The sequence below is a fragment of the Falco peregrinus genome, chromosome Z, assembly GCF_023634155.1.
Source record: "Falco peregrinus isolate bFalPer1 chromosome Z, bFalPer1.pri, whole genome shotgun sequence".
Taxonomy (NCBI): Eukaryota; Metazoa; Chordata; class Aves; order Falconiformes; family Falconidae; genus Falco; species Falco peregrinus.
Genome location: NC_073739.1, coordinates 53,620,946 through 53,645,569, shown reverse-complemented (window position 1 = coordinate 53,645,569; position 24,624 = coordinate 53,620,946). Strand labels below are relative to the sequence as shown.

The 24,624-nt window shown below is 35.9% G+C and overlaps 1 protein-coding gene across 10 annotated transcripts in view; it reads right to left on the bottom strand.

The window, feature by feature from the left end:
* The window catches only part of PTPRD (protein tyrosine phosphatase receptor type D), a 380,554-nt gene that overhangs the window by 37,877 nt on the left and 318,053 nt on the right, over nt 1-24,624 (bottom strand). For all 10 annotated transcript variants that reach the window (XM_027792790.2, XM_055791311.1, XM_055791313.1 and 7 more), the window contains 2 exons: nt 14,656-14,831; nt 600-719 (listed from right to left, as the gene is read on the bottom strand). In XM_027792790.2, coding sequence (XP_027648591.1) covers nt 600-719; nt 14,656-14,831 — 296 coding nt within the window. The remainder of the gene's footprint in view (nt 1-599; nt 720-14,655; nt 14,832-24,624) is intronic.

The window sequence follows — 24,624 nt, the reverse complement described above, 5'->3', positions numbered from 1 at the left end:
GAAATTTTTTTATATTCTGTATTGCAGGATTCCAACAATGTTAAGGACTTTAACAGTAACACATCGCCATAAGTACCAGAGCTTTAGTTAGTATTCCATTGTTAAACGGTTTTTCGTAGTGAGAGCTCTGTGTTAACTTAGAAAACTCCATGCTGTAAGAAAAAAATACTCTATAGACTGGAGCAAAAAGTCTCATTGTTCAGTGCTGCTAGGGGGAAATGAGGGAGAAAAGTGGAAGGAGGGAAAGGGAAGAAAGGGAGTCAGGAAATAAGGGAGAAAGACAGGGAAGGCAGGAAGCAAAAGAAAGAAGGAGGGCAGGGAGGAAAGAAGGAGAGAGTGATGGGATGAAAGGAAGGAAGGAAGGAAGGGAGGGAGGAAGGAAGGAAGGAAGGGAGGAAGGGAGGGAGGGAGGAAGGAAGGAAGGAAGGGAGGAAGGAAGGGAAGGGGAAAAGAAAGGGAAGGGGAAATGGAAGGGGAAAGGGAAGAGGAATGGGGAGGGGAAGGGGAGGGGAAAGGGGAGGGGAAGAAAAAGGAAAAGACAGAAGTTGCCTACATTTAAATTTTAAAAGTACATTGTAAGTATATAGAAGTATACATACCTTGTAAAGTGCAAACGTACGAACGCAGTAGGTTGCCAATTCAACAGTGTCTAAAAGCGTCACTTGGATTAGTCCGTAAGTTTCTGTGCCTCTGCTCGGCCAGTACTGATCACACTTCACCTGTAGTGAAAAAGAGGTAATTATTTAAGACATTTCAAACTGACATTTAGTACATAACGGAGTGTATATCACTGCAGGTTTTTAAAGTGTGTGGAGATAGAATGTTCAACAACTGCTAAGGAACTAACAGAAGAAATTTGTTTTGTCACCCACAAGAACTGCTCTTCTGGTAGTAGCCCTTAAGTATCTTCTTCCATAATGGATATTTGTGAATTCTGTGGGGCAGATGATGAAGAAATACTAGTAATTATAGATAAACAATTTATTATAGCTAGATATGACCTGTATCTTCAGTAATTCATCTTTCACAGTTCAGAATTTAAGAACAGTATTAGTCCAGTAAAGGCAGACAGACAATTTTTTGAATAATTGCCATATTTCACCCACTTCCCATTAGTCCAAAAACATATAAACTGTTGTTGAGATGTTAATATTTAGTATATATACAAATATCTCAGTAAAAACCTGAAGTTTTTAAGAAACAATTTTAGCACACAGATCAACAACTAAGAACTGTGAGAAAACACACTTTTTTTTTTCTCAGATCAGTGTTACGAAGCATATAACAAAGCTGTGGTCACAGGCATTTAAAAAACATGGTTTGAAAGAGCTCATTCATCACATTTTAAAAGACACAGGACATTTGTTTCACAGAAATCTCCATTTAAACTCACGATATTTTAGAATATTGAGCTGAAATAATACTGTATAAAATGATGCATAATAGTACCATATGTTTATCATCATTGCTGAGGCTCAATAATTTGTTTCAGTTGGAAATGGTATTTATGATGAAAGCTAATATGAAAAAAGAAAACTTGAATGCCTAAAACAATCAGAAAACATGGTAGAAAGTAGTATGGGAGTTAAAAACTGAAAATATTTGCCTTTCGGTGACTGGTGAAACCAAGACCATCTCCATTCTATTTATAACAATACATTCTTATCAGTTAGCCTTGCATACGGTACAGAAAAGAGGTGTACTCTGAATCCAGTAATAATACACTGCATTTGTTTAATGTCTTCATTAATGACTTTAAGCCAGACTCATAACAAATTCAGTGAGAATACACAAACTGTGAGAAACACAAAAGCTGATTAAAGCACAGTATTTCCCACAAATATGTGAATTATTATGCTAATCCAAGAGGAAAACTGATGATTCCCCCAAAATAGAAAATTAAGATATGCATCTTTGAAATTCATGTGTTCTCTAGGTTTCTTAGGCTGCACAGTACTTATTGAAAAAAACTTAGTATGCTTTCATACTCCCCAGTCCTGAACAGCTTTTGCTTCCAGATCATTTTATTTTGAGGCTCACAGGTCACAGATCACTAATGGTTCACAAAACACAGTCTGAGAACAAGTAATCTAGATAAAGATGAGAAAAAATTCTAACTGCTGAAGCAAGTGATTAACATTAACTAGAGGCAAAAAAAATGGAACAATTTTTTACAGGAATTGATAATTTATAGATAATGTATTGGAACAAAGAAACTAAAAATGTTTATTGATAATACAGTCTTTAAAATGGGATTAACAGTCTATAAAATACTCTTATTAAGAGTAATTAAGTAAATAGTTCCCTGTGCCATTTACTGAAATAGTGGAAGAGTAACTATTGCAGGTACTTCATGAATATCAATGATTCACTTGCAAGATTCTTAATACTAAAAGAAGCCCTTCTGGTCTTCTGTAAATCAGACTAAAATATAAATTTACAACTGAGTTATTTCAATATAATATAATAGATTTAATTTCAAGTTATCATTGATATAGACACAGTGTAGCTTGTGTCTATATTGGTTAGCTGTATTTTAGGCAAGTTGTGGTTTATTATTTATTAATTCCCACAGAATGACATAATTTTTTTCATGGAGAATGTTGATACACAATAGCTGTTGTTTGTAATCTTAGCAACTACAGGTTTAGTATAAATAGCTGACAAAACGTGTTGGGTTTGAATGATTATTGTTTTCAGAAAACCATTAAAAATGGTAGAAAACTCTATGTACTTTTAATAAAATGAATACAAAAAATAAATGTCTGGTAATGCTTTTGCATGCCTAAATGTGTAGTCCTCTTTACGCTGCAGTTCCCAAATGTAAATTGTACACTCATAGAAGCAGTGTCAGCTTCCAGAAAGCATGCCTAAAAAATTAACCAGTTTTCTCACTAGAAACACTTCATAAAATCAAATTCCAAATGTAATAGAGATAAATAAATATTTAACAAAAACATTAAATGGAAATTAAGAACATAATAACCACCATCTTTGCAAAGAACAGAAAATACTTTTTTATTTTCATTTTGTATAGCAATCTAATGTTAAGCATGTACTCAGATTTAGAAGCCTGTAGAAAATTGTTCCTTTTCAGTCAATCTGGGAGAAAATTATGTGCCTACTCTTGTAGGTGAATATTTTAGGAGGTTTATTTTTTTTCCATTTATTAAGTTTATCTAACATAAACTCCAATAATTTATATATTTTTAAAAATACTTTCTGTGAGAGCTAGCTGATGCAGAGGACTGATGCTGGAAGCAGACACTAACTGTTCAAAGATTTAAACGGTCTGTAGAGCAGTGTATATATTATTTGAAAGTGGAAATAGATGAAAAGAAATATAAAATTTTTAGAAAGAAAACCTGATTTCGAATTGATGTGGATTTGACCCTCTGGAAGAGTACATGAAACGTAAGCTGACATCTTTTACTTCTTTTGCCTCCTGATTTTTCTCAGAACAAGAGGTCTTCTTCAGAGATGAGCCCTTACCTGCTCCTACACTCTTCTGCTCTGTGATCATAAACCTTACATTCCCAATACTCCTAACAATTTAGAATCCAATTTATCTTTGTGAGACATCAGAACGATGTTTTCTATTGGACCTCAGCAGCAGCAGAGAATCAAATAATGTAAGTCCATTGTTAAGACACTATTTCCTGAGACAGAGTTTTTGTTAAATGTTTTGTCCCATTTTAAGATCCCAGCTTTCAGGACTTAAAGTAAGTTTATTTTTCAGAAGTTACATATTAATATTTTTTTCAGGAAAAATTAAAATCATAAACTACTTGAGTCATCCATAATTTAACACTAAATGTCAACAAGACAATTTTGAAATTATTTGCCAAATGTTTTCGTGCTTTTAGCTCTTTTTTATTTCCCTGTAGTATGGGCAATTTTTTCCTCACTTCTGTACATTTTTTGGAAAACAGACAACTTCAACATGGTAAGGTATGGTAATGATAAGGTGACCTCCTTCAGAAATAGAATTACAAGGTTTATTTGTTTTCAGAGTTAGTTTGTAATATACCTTTGGTGAATTTCAGTCCCCCTCACCTTCCTTTTATCCACCCAGCTCCCAGGTCCAAGGGTTGATTTTTTCCCTCTGCAGACTATATTCACCTTCACTCAGTGAGAGCTTTTCTGTGTCACTAACTGTTCGCGGTTACAGAAAACACCTTTCACCAATAATTCTCTAATGTTCTCTTGCCTGTCACTAAAGATGGCAAGATGAACGAAACAGACACATGAACACAAAAACACTCACTGGTGATTTCAAAGAACGTTTGTTTTTGGTTTTTTTTTTAAATAAATTCAATTACAAGTAATGACAAGCATACGTTTTACTACTGCTTTCACTTTCTCATGATACTACATTGCATACTGCCAAAACCACTACATCTGAGATCAGAGCAGCTCTCCGAGGAATACTAAATGTAGGATGAAGTCTTTTAAATACCATATAGTAGACATAGCTAGAAGACATGACTAATGATAGACACATTCTCTCAACCTGCCTGTCAAACATACACACATTTTCTTTCTCTGTATTTCTTCCACTCAGACAATGCAAATCCTTGCTCTTCGTGGAAGTACAAGCATTCACTGAAAGTAAAGCTGTAAGAAAATGCAAATGCTTTCTTTTCCATTAAAAATTAGAAACTTGAGACCATTTCAGACTTGAGGGGTTCAAGTAGCTACAGAGTTCCTAACAATATATGTAGGTATTCACAGTTCAACAAGTCACAGACACTAGAGACAGCACTGCCATGCATCAACAGAGATGAAGGAAGTGTTTCTCCATATGAACATATGAATACAAAGATTCCTGACATTCAAGGCTAGAGAAATAATTTTCCAGTATAAAGTTACATCATTCAGGCTGAAAAGTCCCTTTGGGTGATTTTTAACACATGAGCCAGCTGTTACAGGCCATCTGAGATTATAAGGACAAAACGCAGACCAGGAAAGAGACAGCAAATTAGTAAGAGGCAGATTCATGTAGTGCATTCCTTGCTGTAAGAACAGCATATGAATTATGATCAATCTGGAATAGGAAATAACAGCAGTATGTAACAAACTTCTTGCTCTGGCTTTCTTAATAATAAAAGTCTTTTGCAGACAAAATTTTCTAACATTTTCAGATGGTCTCCCTTCAAAAATCTCTACAATGATGTGGAATAATAATTATGAAATAAAAAAAGGTTGTGCCAGTTGTTGGTGATGGAAACTGCCTCAAACCCTATCAGGCTAGTTTAGTGCCTCAGACATTCCATCTATTGTTCTGCCTCCAAGCAGTTGCTACTCTGAAGACATTTTGTTTTTTGCAACAATGCACAATTGCCACTTAAAGATTATGCTGATTTCAGTCTACAGATTGTAGGCACTGACACTAGTATCTGAGATGATCCTGCAAAGATTTTTTTTAAAAAAATCAGAATACAGACCCACATTTTTTAGGACTTATTTGATCAAGATTAGTTTAAGTGTCACTCATTCTCTTTGGTCTAACTATAAATGACAGATTAAAAATATAAACTCCTATTCAGAAATAAAGCTACAAATAGAACAGTTTAAAATTTTAATTTTGCTTTCAGAGAGGCACAGAATTTAATAGGCTTCTAAGTTCTGAAAAAAACTGAGCGCCAAGCCCCAGATAGACAGACCCTTCTAAGTCTCACCAAATGTATTCCCAAAACAACTAACCACTTCTGAAAATTTTGATTCTTTGGATCCATCTTTTACTATAGAAAAAAGAACATTTGTGCCCACTGGTCTCTAATGATTTATAATAGATATGTACCTGTGCCTACGTAAAGGCAAAGGCATTGCTGTTTAGCCTGGAGAAAGGGAGGCTGAGGGGAGACCTTATCTCCTCTACAACTACCTGAATTCAGGTTGTAGCGATGTGGGTGTCAGTCTCTTTTGCTAGGTAACAAGTGATAGGATAAGAGGAAATGGCTTCAAGTTGCACCAGGAGAAGTTTAGACTGGGTATTAGGAAAAAATTCTTCACTGAAAGGGTTGTCAAGCACTGGAACAGGCTGCCCAGGGAGGTGGTTGTATCACCATCCCTTGAAGTACTTAAAAGGACATGTAGACATAGTGCACAGGGACATGGTTTATGGTGGACTTGGCAGTAATAGGTTAGCGGTTAGGCTAGATGATCTAAAGAGTCTTTTCCAACCTAAATGATTCAATGATTCTATGACTGTTGAAGCTCATCTGAACTGAGTATTTGGAGTTTGAAAACTAGGTAGAAAATAAGCCCTTCTGCAGCACAATATATTTCTAAGGTTTTAAGTACAGTAGCCTTGAACAAGAAGTTCCAAGCAGGATTTGGAGACAAATGAACTTTAGACTAATCATTTAATAACAACCTTTAGTACTCTAGTAAGTCTGTAAATTGATCCTTATTACACACTTTCTGAAATTTCTGGTGTATCATTAATAGGCTAACAGTTAATAATGAAAGAGAATTGCTAATTAAAAAGATAACCCCCAAACTTTTTCCATTCTGGTCCTTATAACAGAGTGTGGTACGGTTATTAAAACAAAAGGAAACCAATATTAAATGGAATTTTGGGCATATTTGAAATGTGTTCTCTACCTTGTCTTTCATCTTCATATATAACAGCCAAGAACATTTCAAAACTATATTGCTGACATCAATGTGAAATACCCTTTTTGAACTCTTCCTAACAGCAGGGAAAGACGAATCTTAGTGAATTCATTTTGAAGGATAAGTCAGTCAAATAGTTAAGTACAGCAGGATTTTCCAGAAAGGACTTGAAAAAGTTTCTACAAATGCAACCCAGGGGAAAAGTGAACGGGCTGACTACTTTTTTCTTCATTCTCTTCTTGTACTCAGGGCCAATCACTGTGTACAGCCTGAATAATCCTTTCACTGAACAAGATATTGCATTGCAGTATGAAGAACACACTGAAGAATTTAGATTACTTTCAAGTGCTCTAATGAAGATTTTGTATTGTCCATACAAGAGAGTTATCTCTTAGTTGATACGAATATTATGTAAGAAAGTGGGGGGGGTGGGGTTGGGGGGGGGGGGGGAGGGAAGGGGGCAGGGGCTGGAGGAATCAAGAGTGAAACATCAGAAAAAAATTCTATTATTCTTATGGTATTGGTTGTCCAGAAATCCAGAAGTGAATGGATGAAATCACATGAAAAAGAGAAATGGTACACTGGTGAACATTCTGGGGAACTTTAGAGGTTTCAGTTTGGATTTTGATTTTTGAATGGAACTTTGAGTGACAGTAAGCTTTCTATTGCTACTTTAATACATGGATAAAATTCTTGAAATGTGATATTAACCAGAAAGACCTATTACCAACATGTGCCTTTCAGTAGCCAGCTGTATCCAGCTTTGTAACTGATGGAAAATGTAAATCATAATATTCTCTTTCAGAGACACCTGTCTGAAGAACTTGAATTTTCCAGATGTATTTTTCACCATAAAGGAGAAGTGGTCAAGAGTCTTTCACTAGGATCTGCTAAACAAGGAAATGTGGGGTTACTTTCAATAAACAGTACTGAATTTGTTTAGTGACTTTTTCAAGCCTGAAACGCATTGAAAGAACTCCCCGCACTGAAGTAATAAGTTGGAATGCTAAACTAAAAATGAACTAGTCATTGCATTTAAAAAAAAAAAAAGTACAGAATTTTTGATTTTGCAAGGAAAACTTCTAACTCAAAATGTCAGTGACCAGTCTTTAAATATGGCATATTCCCTCTGTCTGTACTAAGAGAATTATATGAGGGAGTAATGTATGTCTTACCCCAAGTACAAAGCAAATGAACTAAGCAAATAAGGTCAAATTAATGTTACAATATAGTTTTGACCAGAAATCGCTTATTTTATGGGCAGAGAACCACAACATAAAAAACTGGATGCATGCCTTGAAAAATACCTGTGGCAGTACCAGGTATTGCCACATCATTCCAGGTAAAATTCTGGTATAAACAGTTCTTGAGAGCTTACAGTGGAAGAGACACCACAAAATATCCTATGGAGTTTACTCCATTCATGACATTGTATTTTGGAAGTTCTTTAACAGTTTAACATTAATCAGCTTTGCTGCAAAGTTTATTTTTTCCTCCTAGAGCCCCACAGGCGGGGAAAATAGTTGATTGCCATGAAATTTTTAACAGCCTTTCACATCTTGAAGACTGTTACATTTTCCTTTGCTCTCTTTATATATAAACCAAATACAATTCTTTCTGTCTTTCCCCATACATCACTTCTCCAACATCTGATCACTGTTCTCTTCCAGATTATCTGTAATTTAGCAACATCTTTTCACATGGGGCATTCATTCTGTATGTCCTCAACTGCAAACGCGTATAAGCTGAAACAACCAGACATGGCATGCCAAAACTACTTTCAGCCTATGTAGTGGTGTTACAGCATTTCTTTTCACACAAAATTATCCCTGCTCAAATTACAGCATTTCCACAGCTATTTTGCTGGGTGACATAACAGTCTGAGTTTTAGCCGAGGCACAGTGCTTCTACCTGTAACGTGACTAGAAAAATAAACTTTAAGCTTTATTTGTGTGCAGTCTTCGCTGGTATACAACTAGGATCCAATTCTTACATGTATTAAGCATGACCCTGCCCCTGCACTTCTGAGAATCCTTCGATAATGAATCACTATATGGTTAGAGTTTTACAATTCTGACATGGCAACTGGTGACTTCAGCTCCTAAAATGGTGTAGAAATTCTTGGGACTGTGGCCATTGCTTTCTGTTACAGTGAAAAAGCCCCAGTACAAACCTACACATTTTTATTTTTATTTTTGTAAATCTGGTGAATGCATGGTCTAGTTGACTTTGGATTTTTCTGGGTTTTGGTTGTTTGGTTTTTGTTTGTTTGGGTTTTTTTCCCCCAGCTCTCTCATTCATTCTTCTTCTGACTCATATCTTAGCATGCTGAGCACTAAAGAAGTGAAATAAAACTGTGAGAGTACATCATTGACACAGAAATTACTGGTTTGCCATTAAAATTAGGGAATGAACAATGACAAAACTGCACGTTTAATTCTTCTTTAGTAACAAAATACAACTCAGTATGGAAGAATGCCATTGCAGCACACATTCTATATGCTAATGTGTCTGCTGGGAGAGATGTTAACTTACTTCTTACCAGATAAAGATACACATATTTTTCTAGTTGCTGGAAAAAAACCCCTTATAATTCCCTATGTTTAAAAATACCTGTGCTGCCCAATACTAAACATCAGTGCAGCTTTTATGCACAGATCAATTACATTTTGTCTAAATACAATAGAGTACAGCTGCTCTTGGGAGTATATTGATACAACCTGTCAAAATTGTTAAATGAATGTATTGATGACTTTTCTACTCATATTAGTGAAGATGTCTTATTGTCACTTATTTTTGATCCAATATGTTGACAGGTAATAGCCCCAGTATTACCTGTCAAAAGATACTTGGGAGGAAAGATATTAATTTTGTTGTTGAAGCCCTGCACAACAAATGTAAAACTACCTTAATCACATTAAACTCTGCTGCACAGCCTGTATTTTTCTGGAATATCTTAATGCATTTCATATAGACAAGAAAATAATGTTCTTCGTTTTCTTTGCTTATTACTTACTGTTGTGCATGTACCAGTGCTTTGTCTTAGATACGAGGTCAGCTACATTAAATATCAGTGCCATCACTCTGCCATCAACAAACCAAGATTCACTAAAAATGTCAGAAATTTGTGCATTTGGAGTAGAAGAATTCAAGGTTCTCCCCAGACCTGCCTTTATCTTTTCATTCCTATAGCAAGACTTAGAAATCTTTGGTGGACAAAAGTTTGTTTCAAAGCTATTCTTACAAAAGAGTCCCAAGGTACAATTGCACTTTCCACTGTGCTTATTCAAATGATTTTGGGGTTTGTACTACTTGACTCTGGAAAAAGCTTTGCTGATTTAATTTAATATGTACTCCTTAACAAAAACCCAAACAAACTTACCCACCAAACAAAACAGAACCCCAACAATTATTTTACCCTGATTTTCACTTTCAAGACACACATCTTCATCTACTTGATATTTCTACTGTAACCCAATCTTTCTAACACATGGCATAGTCTATAAATTATAAAAAAAATGAGTTGAAAGACACAGATGCAGTGTTTTGACTTGGGAAGATTCAGACCTGTTGCATGACACTTGGAACGACAGAAGTACTTATTTAGCAATGCAGCAACCACAGGAAAAGTCTGCCTGGCTTTTCTTGGGACTGCGCCAGTGTTCCTGACTCTCTCAGGTATTAGTGACCAGTTGAGAGAAGTTAAGTCCACAGACTCTTAACTATCCTTAGATGGTCTAATGGAACTGATACAGGACCCATGCAAATAGTCCCACCTATTCCAATACTAAGCAACAAAATCTGAGACAGGATATATGACCTTTCTACTGGGTTTGTTTCTACATCCTCCTTCCCAATGAAAACTCAGAATTCAAGATGTTGAACCCTGACAAACTAAGATGATTATTCTTGGCTTACATTTTTATATATTCTTGGGTTATAATACAGATATCCACTTTCTGACAGTCAAATGACAGACAAAAAAAAATCAGGCTAACAGAATGCCATAAATGTAGTTTTCCTGTGTATTCACTTAGTCATTAGCAAATTTGAATGAAGCTGATAGCATCAGTATGAAAAAGCTTTCCTCATCATTATGTAAGTTCAGAATCTGGCTTATATTTTAGTAATGTCTATGGTCGTTATATTGTAATTTAGCTTTGACCTTATTGGGGTTTTTTGACAGAAGACTAATACTAGGCACTATGGGCCCAATATACAAAATGTAGCCAATGGGGTTAAGGAGGGAGGTAAGTATTTTCTATCAATTCTAAAACAGCACAGTAAGTGTATTCAAGATAAGGAATTACATAGCAAAGAGGAAAGGATTGAATTTTCTTTCAAGCGGACAATGTACAACAGTATCCTACTCCGAAACGAGACAGGACTAAATGTTCCCTGTTTGAGGTAATATTATCTTTTGCTATGAAGTTTGATTCTCTGTCTTCATCTGATCATTCACGCCATTCACTACAGCACACTAGTTCTCAGAACATTCAATCAATTCAGAGGATTAAAAAAAAAATGAAAATTGCAACAGGGTTGGGTTTGGAGTGGAAGACAGTGGGGAAGAGGTACCGCACATTAATACTTTACAGCTTTCCTTAGTGTAACACAACTGCTTATTTTAGTCTTTAATTTGCAATGTTCAATACTGTTCTTTTATTTCATTTAAACTCATATATGAGACAAATATGCTACCAACACTGTTCCACACACTGCCAGTGTCTATAATATTTTTTGATATAAATTATGTGCGTGGTGGCTGAATGATGGGACTGACTTTCTCTCTCTAGTCTGGTTTTGGTCAAGTGAGATTCAGGTGATGACATTTCATATGAAACCAGCAAAGTGTGAAAGGTTGTAAGTGAAAGAACTTCTATTTTCCTGCAGCTTCCTTTTAGGCAAACAAATGAATAATGAATTCACTGTAACATCTTCATTTGACGTGCTCAGCTGTAAAATATGTATATTCTCAAAGCTGAAGTTAGTCAGACATCTAACACATGCTAATGAAGCAACTCTGTTTCTGCAGATGCAATTAACATCCTCATCTTTATCTGTGCAGTCCAGGTTAAAAAGGCTGATATCAAGCTGCAGGACTACATAATGAAAAATGCAAGCTAAACAGAAATGATGACATGGAGATGGAAAGCAGATGAAGTCCCAGAGAGAAATGATCATGCCTTGCAGCAGGAATAATGATTAGGCTGCCAAGACACAAAAGTAATCAAAACGGAATCAAAAGAAAAACAAAATTAGCAAAGATCTTCACCTCTAATGATATGTAACTGTGCTTGTATTTCATGTTTGAAATTTCACTTGGTCTCCTGCTATAAGGATATGCTATTTAAAATGATAGCATGAGATAAAAATGATGAAATGTTGCCATCATATTCTTTCCTCACACAGGGATTCCCACTGCTGCCTCATCATCAATACCATTAATTACATTACATGTAGATATTGTATTAGATAACTAATATATGATTAGATATTGATGAGGTAACTGATACGCCATATTCATAGAGTTGCAGAGACTAAGATTTGAGCTGAATTACGTACTCAATAGCTGGTCTCTTATGCTCTGCATTGAGTGCATCAAACTCCCTTGACCTATGAACACAGAATAAGCTAAATTATGCACAAAAAAATACGCAAACATAGGCATTGAACGCACGCACAATCCATTGACTAGATTGTCTGGTCTCTCATTACACTCAGGGAATGTCTTGCTGCTGAATGCTAATCACTTCTGGAGGTGATTACTATTCTGATCAGTGTTTTTTCAGGGTGCAGTCAGCACAGGCTAGAGTTAGCTTAAAACTCTGCTAAGCAATTACTGGAAAGAATGAGTAGAATTCCATTTAGTTACATCAAAACATCTTTCTGTGGTGGCTGTCTGTGGCCTGCAGTATTAAGATAAACTCTCAAGTATTTATATACACCTCCTGCAACGGGCTGCTTATTAGGATCAGATTTTTTCTTAGCACTGATGCTATTTAGCAGCAACTTTATTCTATAAGAAGTAATTAGTGAAGAAATGGCCAAAATTTAATTTACTTAATTGCAAACAACTGTCATTGCCTAGAACAGACAAGGCCTGTGTAGTGAAGATAAAATGAAAATTTCTGATAAAATTACCCTCTGCTGTGTACTAATTGCCATCAGGTACGCACAGGCAATGGTGTTAATGTAGGCTGAATTTACATGTGCAAAGTGATCTTATAATTAGAATGCTATACATTGCTTGAACTGCAAAAAACCTAATTATTTTTAAGAAGTGATGGAATGGTGAAAGAATAAATAAGTATGTATATAAATGTAGTTTGATAAGCCTCCAGAAGGGGATGACTGTTTGCAAGAGGTTCAACATATTATGTGATCATTGCAATTTTATGTATCCAAGCACATGAAAAAAATACAAATCAATGCAAACACAGTACAGCATTAAGCACCTTAGGCTTTATGGTGCATTCCCTCCTGTTCCAAGCTTGCACAGGCAAAAAAAATAATTCATTTTGTAATGGAACTCATCTATGAGTTACTGAAATATCAACTATTCTCCAGTTACTTCCATAAGATACTTTTTACTGACTACAAAGCTTTTCTGGATGATCATGTTCTCGATCTTCTGTATGGCATTTTTTGCACAGCGCCTTAAGTACCTTAGTTTTTCGTATTACTAAGGGTCTTCCAGCTGTAATTCTGCAGCCTGCCTCCCACTTGCAGCTCCCCACCCTTCGCACAAGCTCCCAGGACAGCGTACCACAGAATGCCTGTAGCAGTCTTGTTATTCAGCTCCTGGACAGTACTTGCAAAACCCCAACACTGTTGTTACAGCAGGTTCCCAAGGGAAGCAATTGCCACTGATGTTAGAATCACCCCTTCTTTCTCCCCTTTCCTGATTTTTACATTTGGTTGTACCTTCTGTTTTACACTACAGGACTCATCAATGTGTCTGCAGAAAGCTCAGTAATGAACCAGCTGTACAGCACTTTCACCAGTTGATGTCTGCCGCCAGCAGTGCTAACATATCATAAGCAGGAAAAACCCATGAGGAGTTTGACTGCATCTTGATGTAAAATAAGAGTTACTGTGCAAAAAGTATGGTGGGCGAACCACCTGCTTTATTGGAGAGGGCACTGAGGACTGGACATACTCTTTCTGAATGGCCACTGAGGAGGGTTTTTCCCTTTTCTTTCCTCACCATGTTTCTCCTTTATTTTTTTTTTTTCACTGACCTCCCCACCCCCAATAACATTCACAATTAGAACTGATGAATGCCATCAAATGAAGACCTGACAGTAAATCCTCACGTAAGTCTGTTACTACTCTTTCCATTGCTTTCCTTATTATATAACAAAAAAATATTGCTTTTGATTTCCTTCACATATAGCACATCTTTTATTTACTGTTATTAGAATAGCATCCTTATGTTTTAGTCCTTAACTTTCCCAATTTTACTTTACTCTGTAAAATTGAATTTGAAATACTTCAGAGAATTTTGTATTCTATTACTGCACACGCTGTTGCAGTTTCCCTAGCACCCATTGCATGCTAAAAAATATTTTTGTTTCTTTAGCAAATCCAAATGCTCACTGATCTTAAGTAATGTTTAATCTATACCACATAAAACCAAAAACTGAATGCTGTTGAGATACATTACCTTCCTCATAACAGGATATTCTTGATACTACAGAGGTAGCAGAATTTTCAATCACCTCCTAATATTTTCAGTATGATTGAAACAGGAAAAAAAAATAAAAATATCACTATGGATCAAGAGATTTCAAGTTTTTCAGAGTACAAAACCCCAACAAAACAAGTAGTGTGACATGGTTCACAGAGGAACTAATATTCCTATGTAAGTGATTTTCATAGTATAAACACTTCTAAGTGGTGGCAACCTTGAAAAAAAAAAATCAGTTCTTGTGCATATACAGGAGGCAGACAAACATATATGCAGGAAAGAAAAAAACTTATGTGATTACTCAGGTACAGTATTATTAATATTTTATTTGCTTTCCTTACCCTTGACCTCTCTTCTAGTTTCGTCATCATGACAACAGTTGCACCCCGTTGCTCCCACATCATTCTCCAGAAGTCACCGAAGGTTTCCGGCAGCGCTCCTTGTGTTGCTATATAAGCATTCTGCTTTCTGTATCCATCTATGTAGTTGGCATTGATGTAGTCACTGCCTGGTATGCCTGCAATGAGAGGAGTAAAAAAGCGGGGCAGCATTTCTGTGCTGTCCTATTGTACAAGGGCTATAAAATCCTGTGACACAGCTGGATCAGTTAATCTTAGCTTGTTGCATGTCAAGTAGAACATGGGTACTTGCAAGTGAACGTATGCCATTTCTGGAGCTGAGGGGTATGATGGCTTCTCTGGGAATAACCATTCTTTTGAAACAAAGGACTTAGTCTGATAAAGAAGTATAAAGAAGCCTGAAAATCTGTAGCAGATGGATAGACCTGGGAGTGGAAGCAGCAGCATTTAAGAGCTGTTGTGACACTGCCTGCGGTCACTCACTGGTATGGCAGCCTCTGCCTGGGCCAGACAGGGAAGCCGCTCCATCGGATGCTGTAAGTAGAACCCATTTAACGCTCTTGTTGAGCTCACTGCGGTTTTTTGTTGCGTTTTTTTTTGTTTGTTTGTTTGTTTGTTTGTTTAATACAGAACATTGTTAAAACTATTAATATTGCTGCCTCGTTTGTTTTTTCCATTAAATGGGAAGCTAACTATAAGCTTTATTTTAGCAAAAGACATTATGTAAGTCAGCTTTAAGAAACAGTGGAATTTGCTAAATGGTGTGTGCATGAAATAAAGGCCTCTGCAAGTCTGAATAAAAAATAAATGCACAAAAAGAAGATGGAATCCAAGACCTGTGGGCACATTGGACCAAAAATGTCAATTGCTCAAGGGTCAGGTATTTTGGACAAGACTTACAGAGGGACCTTCGGTGTGTCTACTGGACACATGTCCATGCTGTAAGCCACATGGAAGGGAGCCAGCTCCTAACTGAATCTATTTAACTGAGGGTATGCAGTGCCATGTCTACTAGCAAGAATTGGACCATAACATGCTGCCAAGGTCAAGGACGAGTACTGGCTGTAGTGAAGATCATGTTACCAGTCTGGACTACTAAGGTAGCTATGTTCACAGAAAGGGCTAAACATGGACATATCTGTCTCAGTCCCATCCCTCCTGGATTCAGCGGTGCAGTGCCCAGCTTTTAACTCAGGCTATGTGCATATTGGAAGATAAAGCATGGCAGGCATCAGTTTTTATGTCACTGCTGTTTTTTTTTAGCTGATGACTTGAAGAAGAAAAAGATACCTATGTGAGATCTCAGTGCTGGTGGGATGGCAAAGCAGTGTTTCCCACTAGAGTGTTGAACATGCAAGCATTCCCCAGAAGAGTTAGCTTAAATACTGACTGTATCATAATAAAATGATATAAAAGATCTGTTAAAGTAATTAACAGAAGTTACTTCTTTGAGCAGAAATGAATGATTTATGTTAACACAGCCAATCTGCCATGCCCAAGTCTACAACCTCAGGATACGTTGCAGGTTCCACAAACATTTTCAAGAGAGTAAGGTTATACAGGCTCCCTGGCTTATTCTAAAGCTGTGGCTAATTTCACTCCACAAAGAAACAGAGTTGAATTTCTTTGGCTATGAAACATAATACATTTTCAAATATGTTCTAAAAAAGGTTTCTCAAGTTTTCCATCCCATCCTGAACCTCCAAAACCATTCTGATGTATCATCTCCTGCTAGCGATCCCAAACCAGGAATTACTGAGGCTGCATACTCCTGTCTTTTCAAAATAATTTGAATTCAAATCGAAAATAGAGGGACATCTTTACATTTTTTTTGTTTGTTTGCTTGATTTTAGCCACAATTTGAAGAGTTTCTACACTCACTCTGGGTAAGCTTAGTGTTTCATTCCACCATGTACTTACGTCATGAACAAACACACTGATTAACTGTGACACTAGTTAAGAACCAATCTAATCTGGAAATGACTCAGCATATGGGTTAGTGCAGCTGTAGTCTGGCATAAACTTTTGCCTTTATGCCCAAGAAAGCTCAATAGATTTTCTTAGCTCTATGTTCAAATTATATTTAAACACAAATTTTAACTTGATTTGACTTTCTGTACAATTAGAGGAAAAATATGCCAAAATATTTTGAGGAAAGAAAGAATTTGTAACTTCAGGGGCAAAAAAGAGGTAGCAAATGACACTCCTCGGGCAAGATGCATGGATGGACACAGGAATATTGCTTGACTATGATTAGAGGTGAACAAAAGTCTCTTCTGGAAGAAAAATAAAATAAAATAAACACTTTAAAACCTGCATAGTCAATAGCTGAAAAGGATGTTTTCCCTCCATGAAAGGCAGATATTGGAATTCAAAAGCCTCGTTCTTGTAGACTTGAAATTTTTTACATGATACTTCTTATTGGAATTAATGACTTAGAAAATAAAACTGCTAGGCATAATGCTGTATTTTCTTCCTTTATCAAGATAATAAAACATTTTTGCACAAAAAAGATGAGAAAGAAAAATGAAGCCAACAAGAGAAATCTACACCAACTGGGTGCTATTACCAAAGGAACTGAGAAAGCTGGTAAAGAAATGTTTTCTGCATAAATTAGAATTATATTATGATGACTGGTATCACACTTTGAAACATATGTTATAAATAAAAGCCTGAGGAAAAAAATGAAAAAGAAAACTCTTTGTAAAGTGGTTAAATGATCTTTTGGGAAAGCTGTCCTCTGGAGCTGATACTGCACAAACTCAGCATGAAAATTAAGCATGAGAAATATTGCAAACTGTGCACTGAAGAATGATCTTTAAAAATGTTAGCAGACAATCCTAGTACCTGATGTAAAAAAAAATCCAGAATGACTAAAATTGTAAATAATCTTTCTACTTAATTGTATAAAATTTATTGATAAATCATATTAAAATAAATAAATTTTAAATTAAATACATTCTAATTCTTTAAATTACAATGAAGAAAAGCTTCCAGGTTATACCTTACTTGATCACAGATGCAAGTAAGAAAGAACTACTAATTACTAATATTTGCAAAGAGGATTTCTTCCCAGCTAGGTTAAAATGGTAATTTCCACTCTATTCCTCCATTTGCCTTTTATCAAGAGGACACAACATATCTTGTATATTCTTTAGCCAGAAAAAAACCCCAAACTTTTACAAGGCAAATCAGCCTCACTGCACTTGAAAAGGATGTGGCTGGGACGTGGACAGGGAAGTCCATTTACCACAGACCGAAGCAACTGTTATTGACTTAAGTAATGTCGTTTTGGGAAAAACTAGGTGCTACTCCAAGAAATTGCATTGAGACCTTTTCATCAAGGGTTTATCTCTAGCAGAATACAGTGCTCTATAGGGTTTTATCTCTACTGAGATCAAGAGAACAAAAGGATTCACAGTGGTCACCTCCATTGTCTCACCTAAAGTATCCATCCATTAGGTGTTTTCTTTGTTCTCCATCCAGTCTCATAGTCCCTTCAAGTATCATATCCATTTCTCACACTGAGTCTCTTTTCATCACTGTTTTCACGCATGACCTCAGTTTCACATCCTGTTGCAAAATCCTTTTGTATTCTGTAATTCCATTTTCCCATTCTTACTTTCCACCTTGCACTTTGCCATACCAGTTTTTTTCATCAGCTATGTCCCCACAGCGCATAAACTTAAAGCTGTCTAGGGGAGATGCCTTATCGTAAGAGGCCTAATGAATTGTGTGCAGTTTAAAAATAACATACCCAAAGCCCGAACATCTGCAAATATCTACACTGACCAAGCAGAAAGAATTATCAAAGGCAAATAAATCTAAATATTAAAATGTCACTTTCTCCAGTGGTTTTCCTGGCCACAACCTCATTCTGACCTGAGAAAGCTGCACAATCCTCTGTCAAGTCTAATAGTGCAAAAACAATCAAATGACAACTAGTTTGATTGCAGTACAATGAAATTCTGCAAACCTTTGTTAGCTGCCATAGCTTGAAGGCAACATACCCACAAGCACAGCAGCAATTGCCATCACTACTTAAATTTGGGCTTAATAGTTAAGTCAGTTGTTCTGTAAAAAGACGGGTCAAGAAGGGGACAAAGAAATGAAATTCTGTCTTCAGTAATATTCATATGAACTTTAACTAAGCCTGTTGGCATCAGTGGGGTTTACCGCAGATTTAGGATGGCGTACCTGAAGTGTAAATTTAGGTTAATCCATGCAGCATAACATGACTTTTACAAGTTTCATGAAGAGATAAACAGTTTCACCACAAAAAGTCAGCTAAAGATTAAGCTTCCAGACTGGAATTCTGCCATCACTATTTTCTCGTAGCCTTTTCAGCTATGGTGATGAATGACCAAAGACTGCAGTCTCCTTATTCTGCCAGGCAGGAATTGAGCACAATGGGTGAAGAATCAGATGAGTATTTGAGCATAAAAGACATCTCATTTTAAAATATTGCAAGAACACAAAGCAATCCAGATTTTACAGAGTAAGAGTGAATAAGCAATGAAACAAGATTAGCCAATACCACAATTAAAGTGCAAAAGATTAAAGAAAAATAACTCTATAGCTTCTGATATATGCTGAGACTACTCATGAACTGTGATGGGAGTACAGCTTGCTGCAACTTAGACTCAGATCCACAAGGCTAATAGCGTAGACCTCAGAATTATTCTCTTGATTTCCTGAAGACAGTTATAATCTTAAACAGTTTTAATTAGACTTCACATTTTATTCACAAACTCAAATCAAATCATGAAATTATTTCAAACCTTTACAAAGGCTAAGTACTGAACAGCTTTTCTATTTAAAACAAATTAAACCATAAACCTTTGTTTCTGTGCTGCTTCCCTAAGAGATGTGCTGTTAGTCACAAAAAGAGTGTGTAGTAATAGGATTAAATTCTGTCATGCTTGTAAACAAGTTGGAAATGCAGTGATGAACTCAGAATGCTGATGAAGCTATACTATTGGTTTAAATCAATGACTGATGTTTTGAACTACGTCAGAGCAAAAATGAACTAAGGCAGCTACTAGGTGCCAGTAGAAACTGTTTATGTGGAAGTTATTGTAACATAATATATATATAGTTAAGGATTTTATCAAATTCAAATGGTCTAAGCACAAATTGTACTGTACAAACTAACTGAAAAATGAAGCAGCACAAGATCAATGAAGATATTGTAGTAATGAACGTTTGTAAAATGAAACCTTTTTTACAAAGACTGAGGAAAATTCACTACATATGACCCTAACAATGTAAGATAAGAAGGTAAAAAAAAAAAGACAGAAAAAAACCACCTACAGGTTGCTGGATTGTCGATGGACTGTTAGCACTAGGAGAGTCTGATGAAGAGGGAAAAGATGAAAGATATCTCAGAGTGAAATGCTGAATTATAGAGAATTATGGAAAGAAGGCAATGTCAAAAGAGATGGGTAGAAGATGCAGAATTAAGCAGGACAAAGAAAGGGACTGTGCAGAGGACAGAAGACAAAGTTTTGAAAGGAAAAGGTGAAAAAAATCTAATAAAGGTGAAATTACAGATGTAAACTAAGAACTAAGAGCCATATATCTGCAGGCAAAATGGGAAACTTGAAGGTGGGTAGCAGAAAAAGGGGCTGGGAAAGAGGAGGAGTTCTCTTAGGAAGAAGAAACGAAGCTTGGGATTTTTTTTTTTTGCTTTAGAAGTTGGCTGGTATTAAGAAAAGGTACAGAATGAAAGTAAACATTAATCAGTGCAGTTCCTCAGAGACAGTGATAACAGCATTGTGCCAGAACACTGGTCACAATGCACCGACATCGCAGTATGTTACATGATAGTTCAAAGCGATATTGGAATCCAACATGAAGTCATCATTCTCTGATTACAGCTGTCTGAAATGTCATATAGTGATTCTCCAACTCTTTGAGACTGAGTAACATCAAGCTATCTATCAACGGAGTCTTTTTTTGCATAGAAATACTAATGTAGATCTCTAAAGGATGTACTAAAAGGGGTTGATGAGTGCCTCTACTAATATGAAATTATATGATTTCTGGTTTGACTATTCCTGAAAAAAACAGTTTCAATATGACAGTGCACAGGAAATTGTGGTGTGCCAAACCTTCATTACCTATTCAAGAGCAATGCCACTGATGTTTTGCTGAAGCTTTCCCCAATGGACAGTGTAGATACGTATACAGGATAAAGACAGTATTGTTCTGAGCTGATTTCAAGGGTATCAAGAATGACATCATTTTTGTTGTTATGTTACATCTGTAACAGCATGGTAGATCCGTAGGCCAAAATGATACCCCTACAACTTCTTTGTGGCGTTGAGACAGCCACCATGAAGTCTTCTATATGAAGTCTACTTCATAGAGACTTCTACACCATGAAGTCTACTTCACTGATATTTCTGTACCCTATCACCCTCATCACTGAAACACTTCCGTTGTTTTTAAGGCAGTCCAGGCTTGCAGGGGGACAGGGCATACAATTACTCTAAGTGTGTAACTGTATACTGTTAGCAGATTGCAACGCAACTAGAGAGCACACAGAATTTGTACAGTCCATGACTGTTAAAGAATTTATACTGATAAGAATACTTTTCAAATCTAAAGATGATGGCCTACATACTCAATGGTAATAGACCAGTAACCGGCAATCAGATAAACAAGAATATTAGCTACTAAATTTCCCATCAGACAAAAGTTACACTGCTGAAATATAATATAAATATCTGTAATTTTTTTTTAACACTAGCATTATGCAAATCCATGCTACATATGGCAGACTTTTAGTCTTGGATGTCTCCTAAAAGAACAGACAAGACTTTTTACAATGTAGAATTTTTAATCATTTTTTCCCCAGTATTTTATTTACTTCTTAGAGGATTAAGATTGCAGACCTAGATGTTTTAACTTGATACATTTCTCTTTTAATTGGTAAATTCTGCTTTCAATACCATGTAGACGCAGATGATAAACTGCACCACGTTATAACATTCTTTCATTATACTGTGAAATTCCAAATGTCCCTCTCAGACACATCCAAAGACAGCACAACATGAGCAATGAGAGTTCAAGAACATGGGAACAAAATTTTGCAAAATAGTGTTTCCCTTCAAGTGGAAATTCAAATTACCACATCTAATCTCAGTTTTCCTTCCAAAGGAACATCTAATGTAATAAAAATAACACAATGGTGAGTTTAATAACATAAAGAGTACTTCTTACAAAGTGAGCAATTACATTGTGGAAGTCTATGCTATATACAATTACAGAGGCCAGGAATGTAGTGGGCATTCAAAACCAAGTTGGAACATCTAACAGGAGTTGTAAAAGTTACTAAAATAAACACTTTGAAAGTGTTACTAAACCTTGTGTTCCAAGGATAATGTAATTTTTAACAACTTTATGTAATCAGAGGGTGCAAAGAAGTAATTTCAAATTTCTACTACATGCTTCTGAAGAATTTCTATGAATCAATTCATATTGGCTATAGTCAGAGAGGGGCAACTGAACAAAAGCGACCTGGCTCCCCACTCTAGAGTAGGTCATTAACAGTGTTCCACGTTTGTGCAACACATCAAGAGGCAAAGTGATCACCAGTGTAGGATTAGTTTGGCAGAAGCTTAGTTTCTTGTTCATATATATTTGGCCCTTAAAAGGGATCAGGTGACTAGGTCCAGAATGGCGCTCTGCGTCTTAGAAAGAGCACAGTTACTGTTGAAAACTCACTGACAACATCAGTCTTCTTATGGCTGTCAAAGAATACCAGATAAGCCCTGTATGTAAAATCCAACCAAATATTCTACATATAGCTGTAACAAAATGTAATGTAGTCCAAATTTACATCCTCATCAACTTGTATAGGATTATAGGTAAAGGAGAATTTTATTTTTTTTAAACGATATTCAAAGTATTGATTTCTGTGGTAGCAAGAAAACAAACACAGCTGTCAACTCATTAAACTGCTAGGCAGAGTGCATATTTTCATTGTAGGAATATTACATAAAACTTGAAAGAGAAGCATTTATTACCAAATGCCATGCCCAGTGTATTGTACTTATGAAGGTACACACACAGAATTTCAGAAACACAATCATGTAACATCCCAGGGGGGAAAAATACTTAACAGGATAAAGAAATAATGATTTACAACTGTTTTCAAGAAAAATCATCATAAAATAAAAAGGCATTTAATATTTGATTTATGTTGCTTTTTTTCACAATAAACTGAACACTGCGAAAATACTTAAAAACAGGCAAATCGACGGATAGGTCAAAATCCCATTTGTGGCATTAGACCTAACACTGGTATTTCAAAGGGCTGTAATATTTTTACTTTTTTAAAGACACTGACTACTTTAGGGTTAGAATTTTTAGCGTCATTGTAGTTAGTATTTTCTGCTTAAAAATGGGAATCAAACCACAGTTTAACAGCATGTTGTCCATGCTCCTTAAAATACTTAGTCCTTTCCTACAGGTACAATGTATACCTTTTTCATATTTTTATTATCTTATATTTTAAAGAAGTAGTCTAATATACTGTGTAATTTGATACTTTCAATTCCCGTGACTGTTGTTTTCTGTTTTTCCTCTTAATTTTTCTTCCCATTCTCTGAATGTGTTCACTTTCTGTAATGGAACCAAATTTCATGGGTCATTTACATGAAGGGCAACCTGGAAGAACTTTTTAAGCCGAGATGTCTAACTTATAAATTAACAAATACATTTACTTGCAACTAGATGATTTCCTCTCCTGCTTCCCCCCATTACACAACTCTTTCTCCAAACAAATCCTATGAAAATCTTGAGTCTTCTGTAATACAGACCTATTTCTGAGCTACACATTTTGTTCCAAAGAACTTTACATAACAATTCAGAACAGCTGTCCAATTGCTGTTCCTGGACTTTCCTGACATTTAGTTCTCTTGTCTGGTCCACTGTCACAGAAAGGGGTATTCTTCTTGAATTACATATAAGGATAATTAAAATAACCTCTCTTCAATACTGAGATAGCTAGTTCAACCATTCTATATGGCTATATTCTTCTACAAGGTAATGTGAAAAATTCTAAGCAATGCTACAAAAAGTCTTGTCAGAACTGCTGTATGAGCTTCAGAGGTGGAATAAACATAAGCAGATTATCACATGCAAATTCTTCAAGGCAATCATTTACATTTTCTAATACATTTGAGAAGCTCTTATCTATGTTATCAAAGCCCACAGTATGCAGCTGCAATAAATAATGGAAGATCTAAACTTCAAACAGTGGGATTGCCTTTTTATTCTGCAAGCAGCTAATATTAAAATAGATTACACCTATAAATATCGTCCTTCCTGTAGCCAGTGTCCTCAGTCTGGAGTAGCCAAAGATAAGAACCTGTTTATAATAGTAAATGAAAACATTCTGCAGTTTAGAATGTTAGGACTGAAATAGTTATGACCTTGAATACAGTTCCCTACATCTTATGTATGATATTGAAGCCCTGTCAGAGTTGCTAAAGACAATTTTTATTGTAACTTAAATTGTTTTACTTAAATTATAATTGATTATATTCTGGCCATCATTAATACCCGACTGTCAACAGTACAGAATAAACTGAAAATCTGTCTTCATCCTAGGAAGCAGATTAATGGTAAGGCAGAACTGGTAGGAAAAGGAATCCTCTGAGTGAAAACCAATACCTCCCATTGCTTTAGCCCTTGGCAAAAGAGACACAATACACAGGGCTGATCACATTGGACAGTTCACTTAAGTTAGAAGTCTAAGATGTTTAATTTTTTGGAAAGCTTTTTGCCAAAAAAATGTAATGAAGAGTTCTCATTATACCGCTCTGCCAATGTTTTGGCAGTGGAATACTGTGGTTCCAACAGTGTCTGCATACGGGCATTTGTTTAAATACTATTGTTTAACATTCCGATAGTAAATGGAAAAGGAAAAAATGGAAGTTT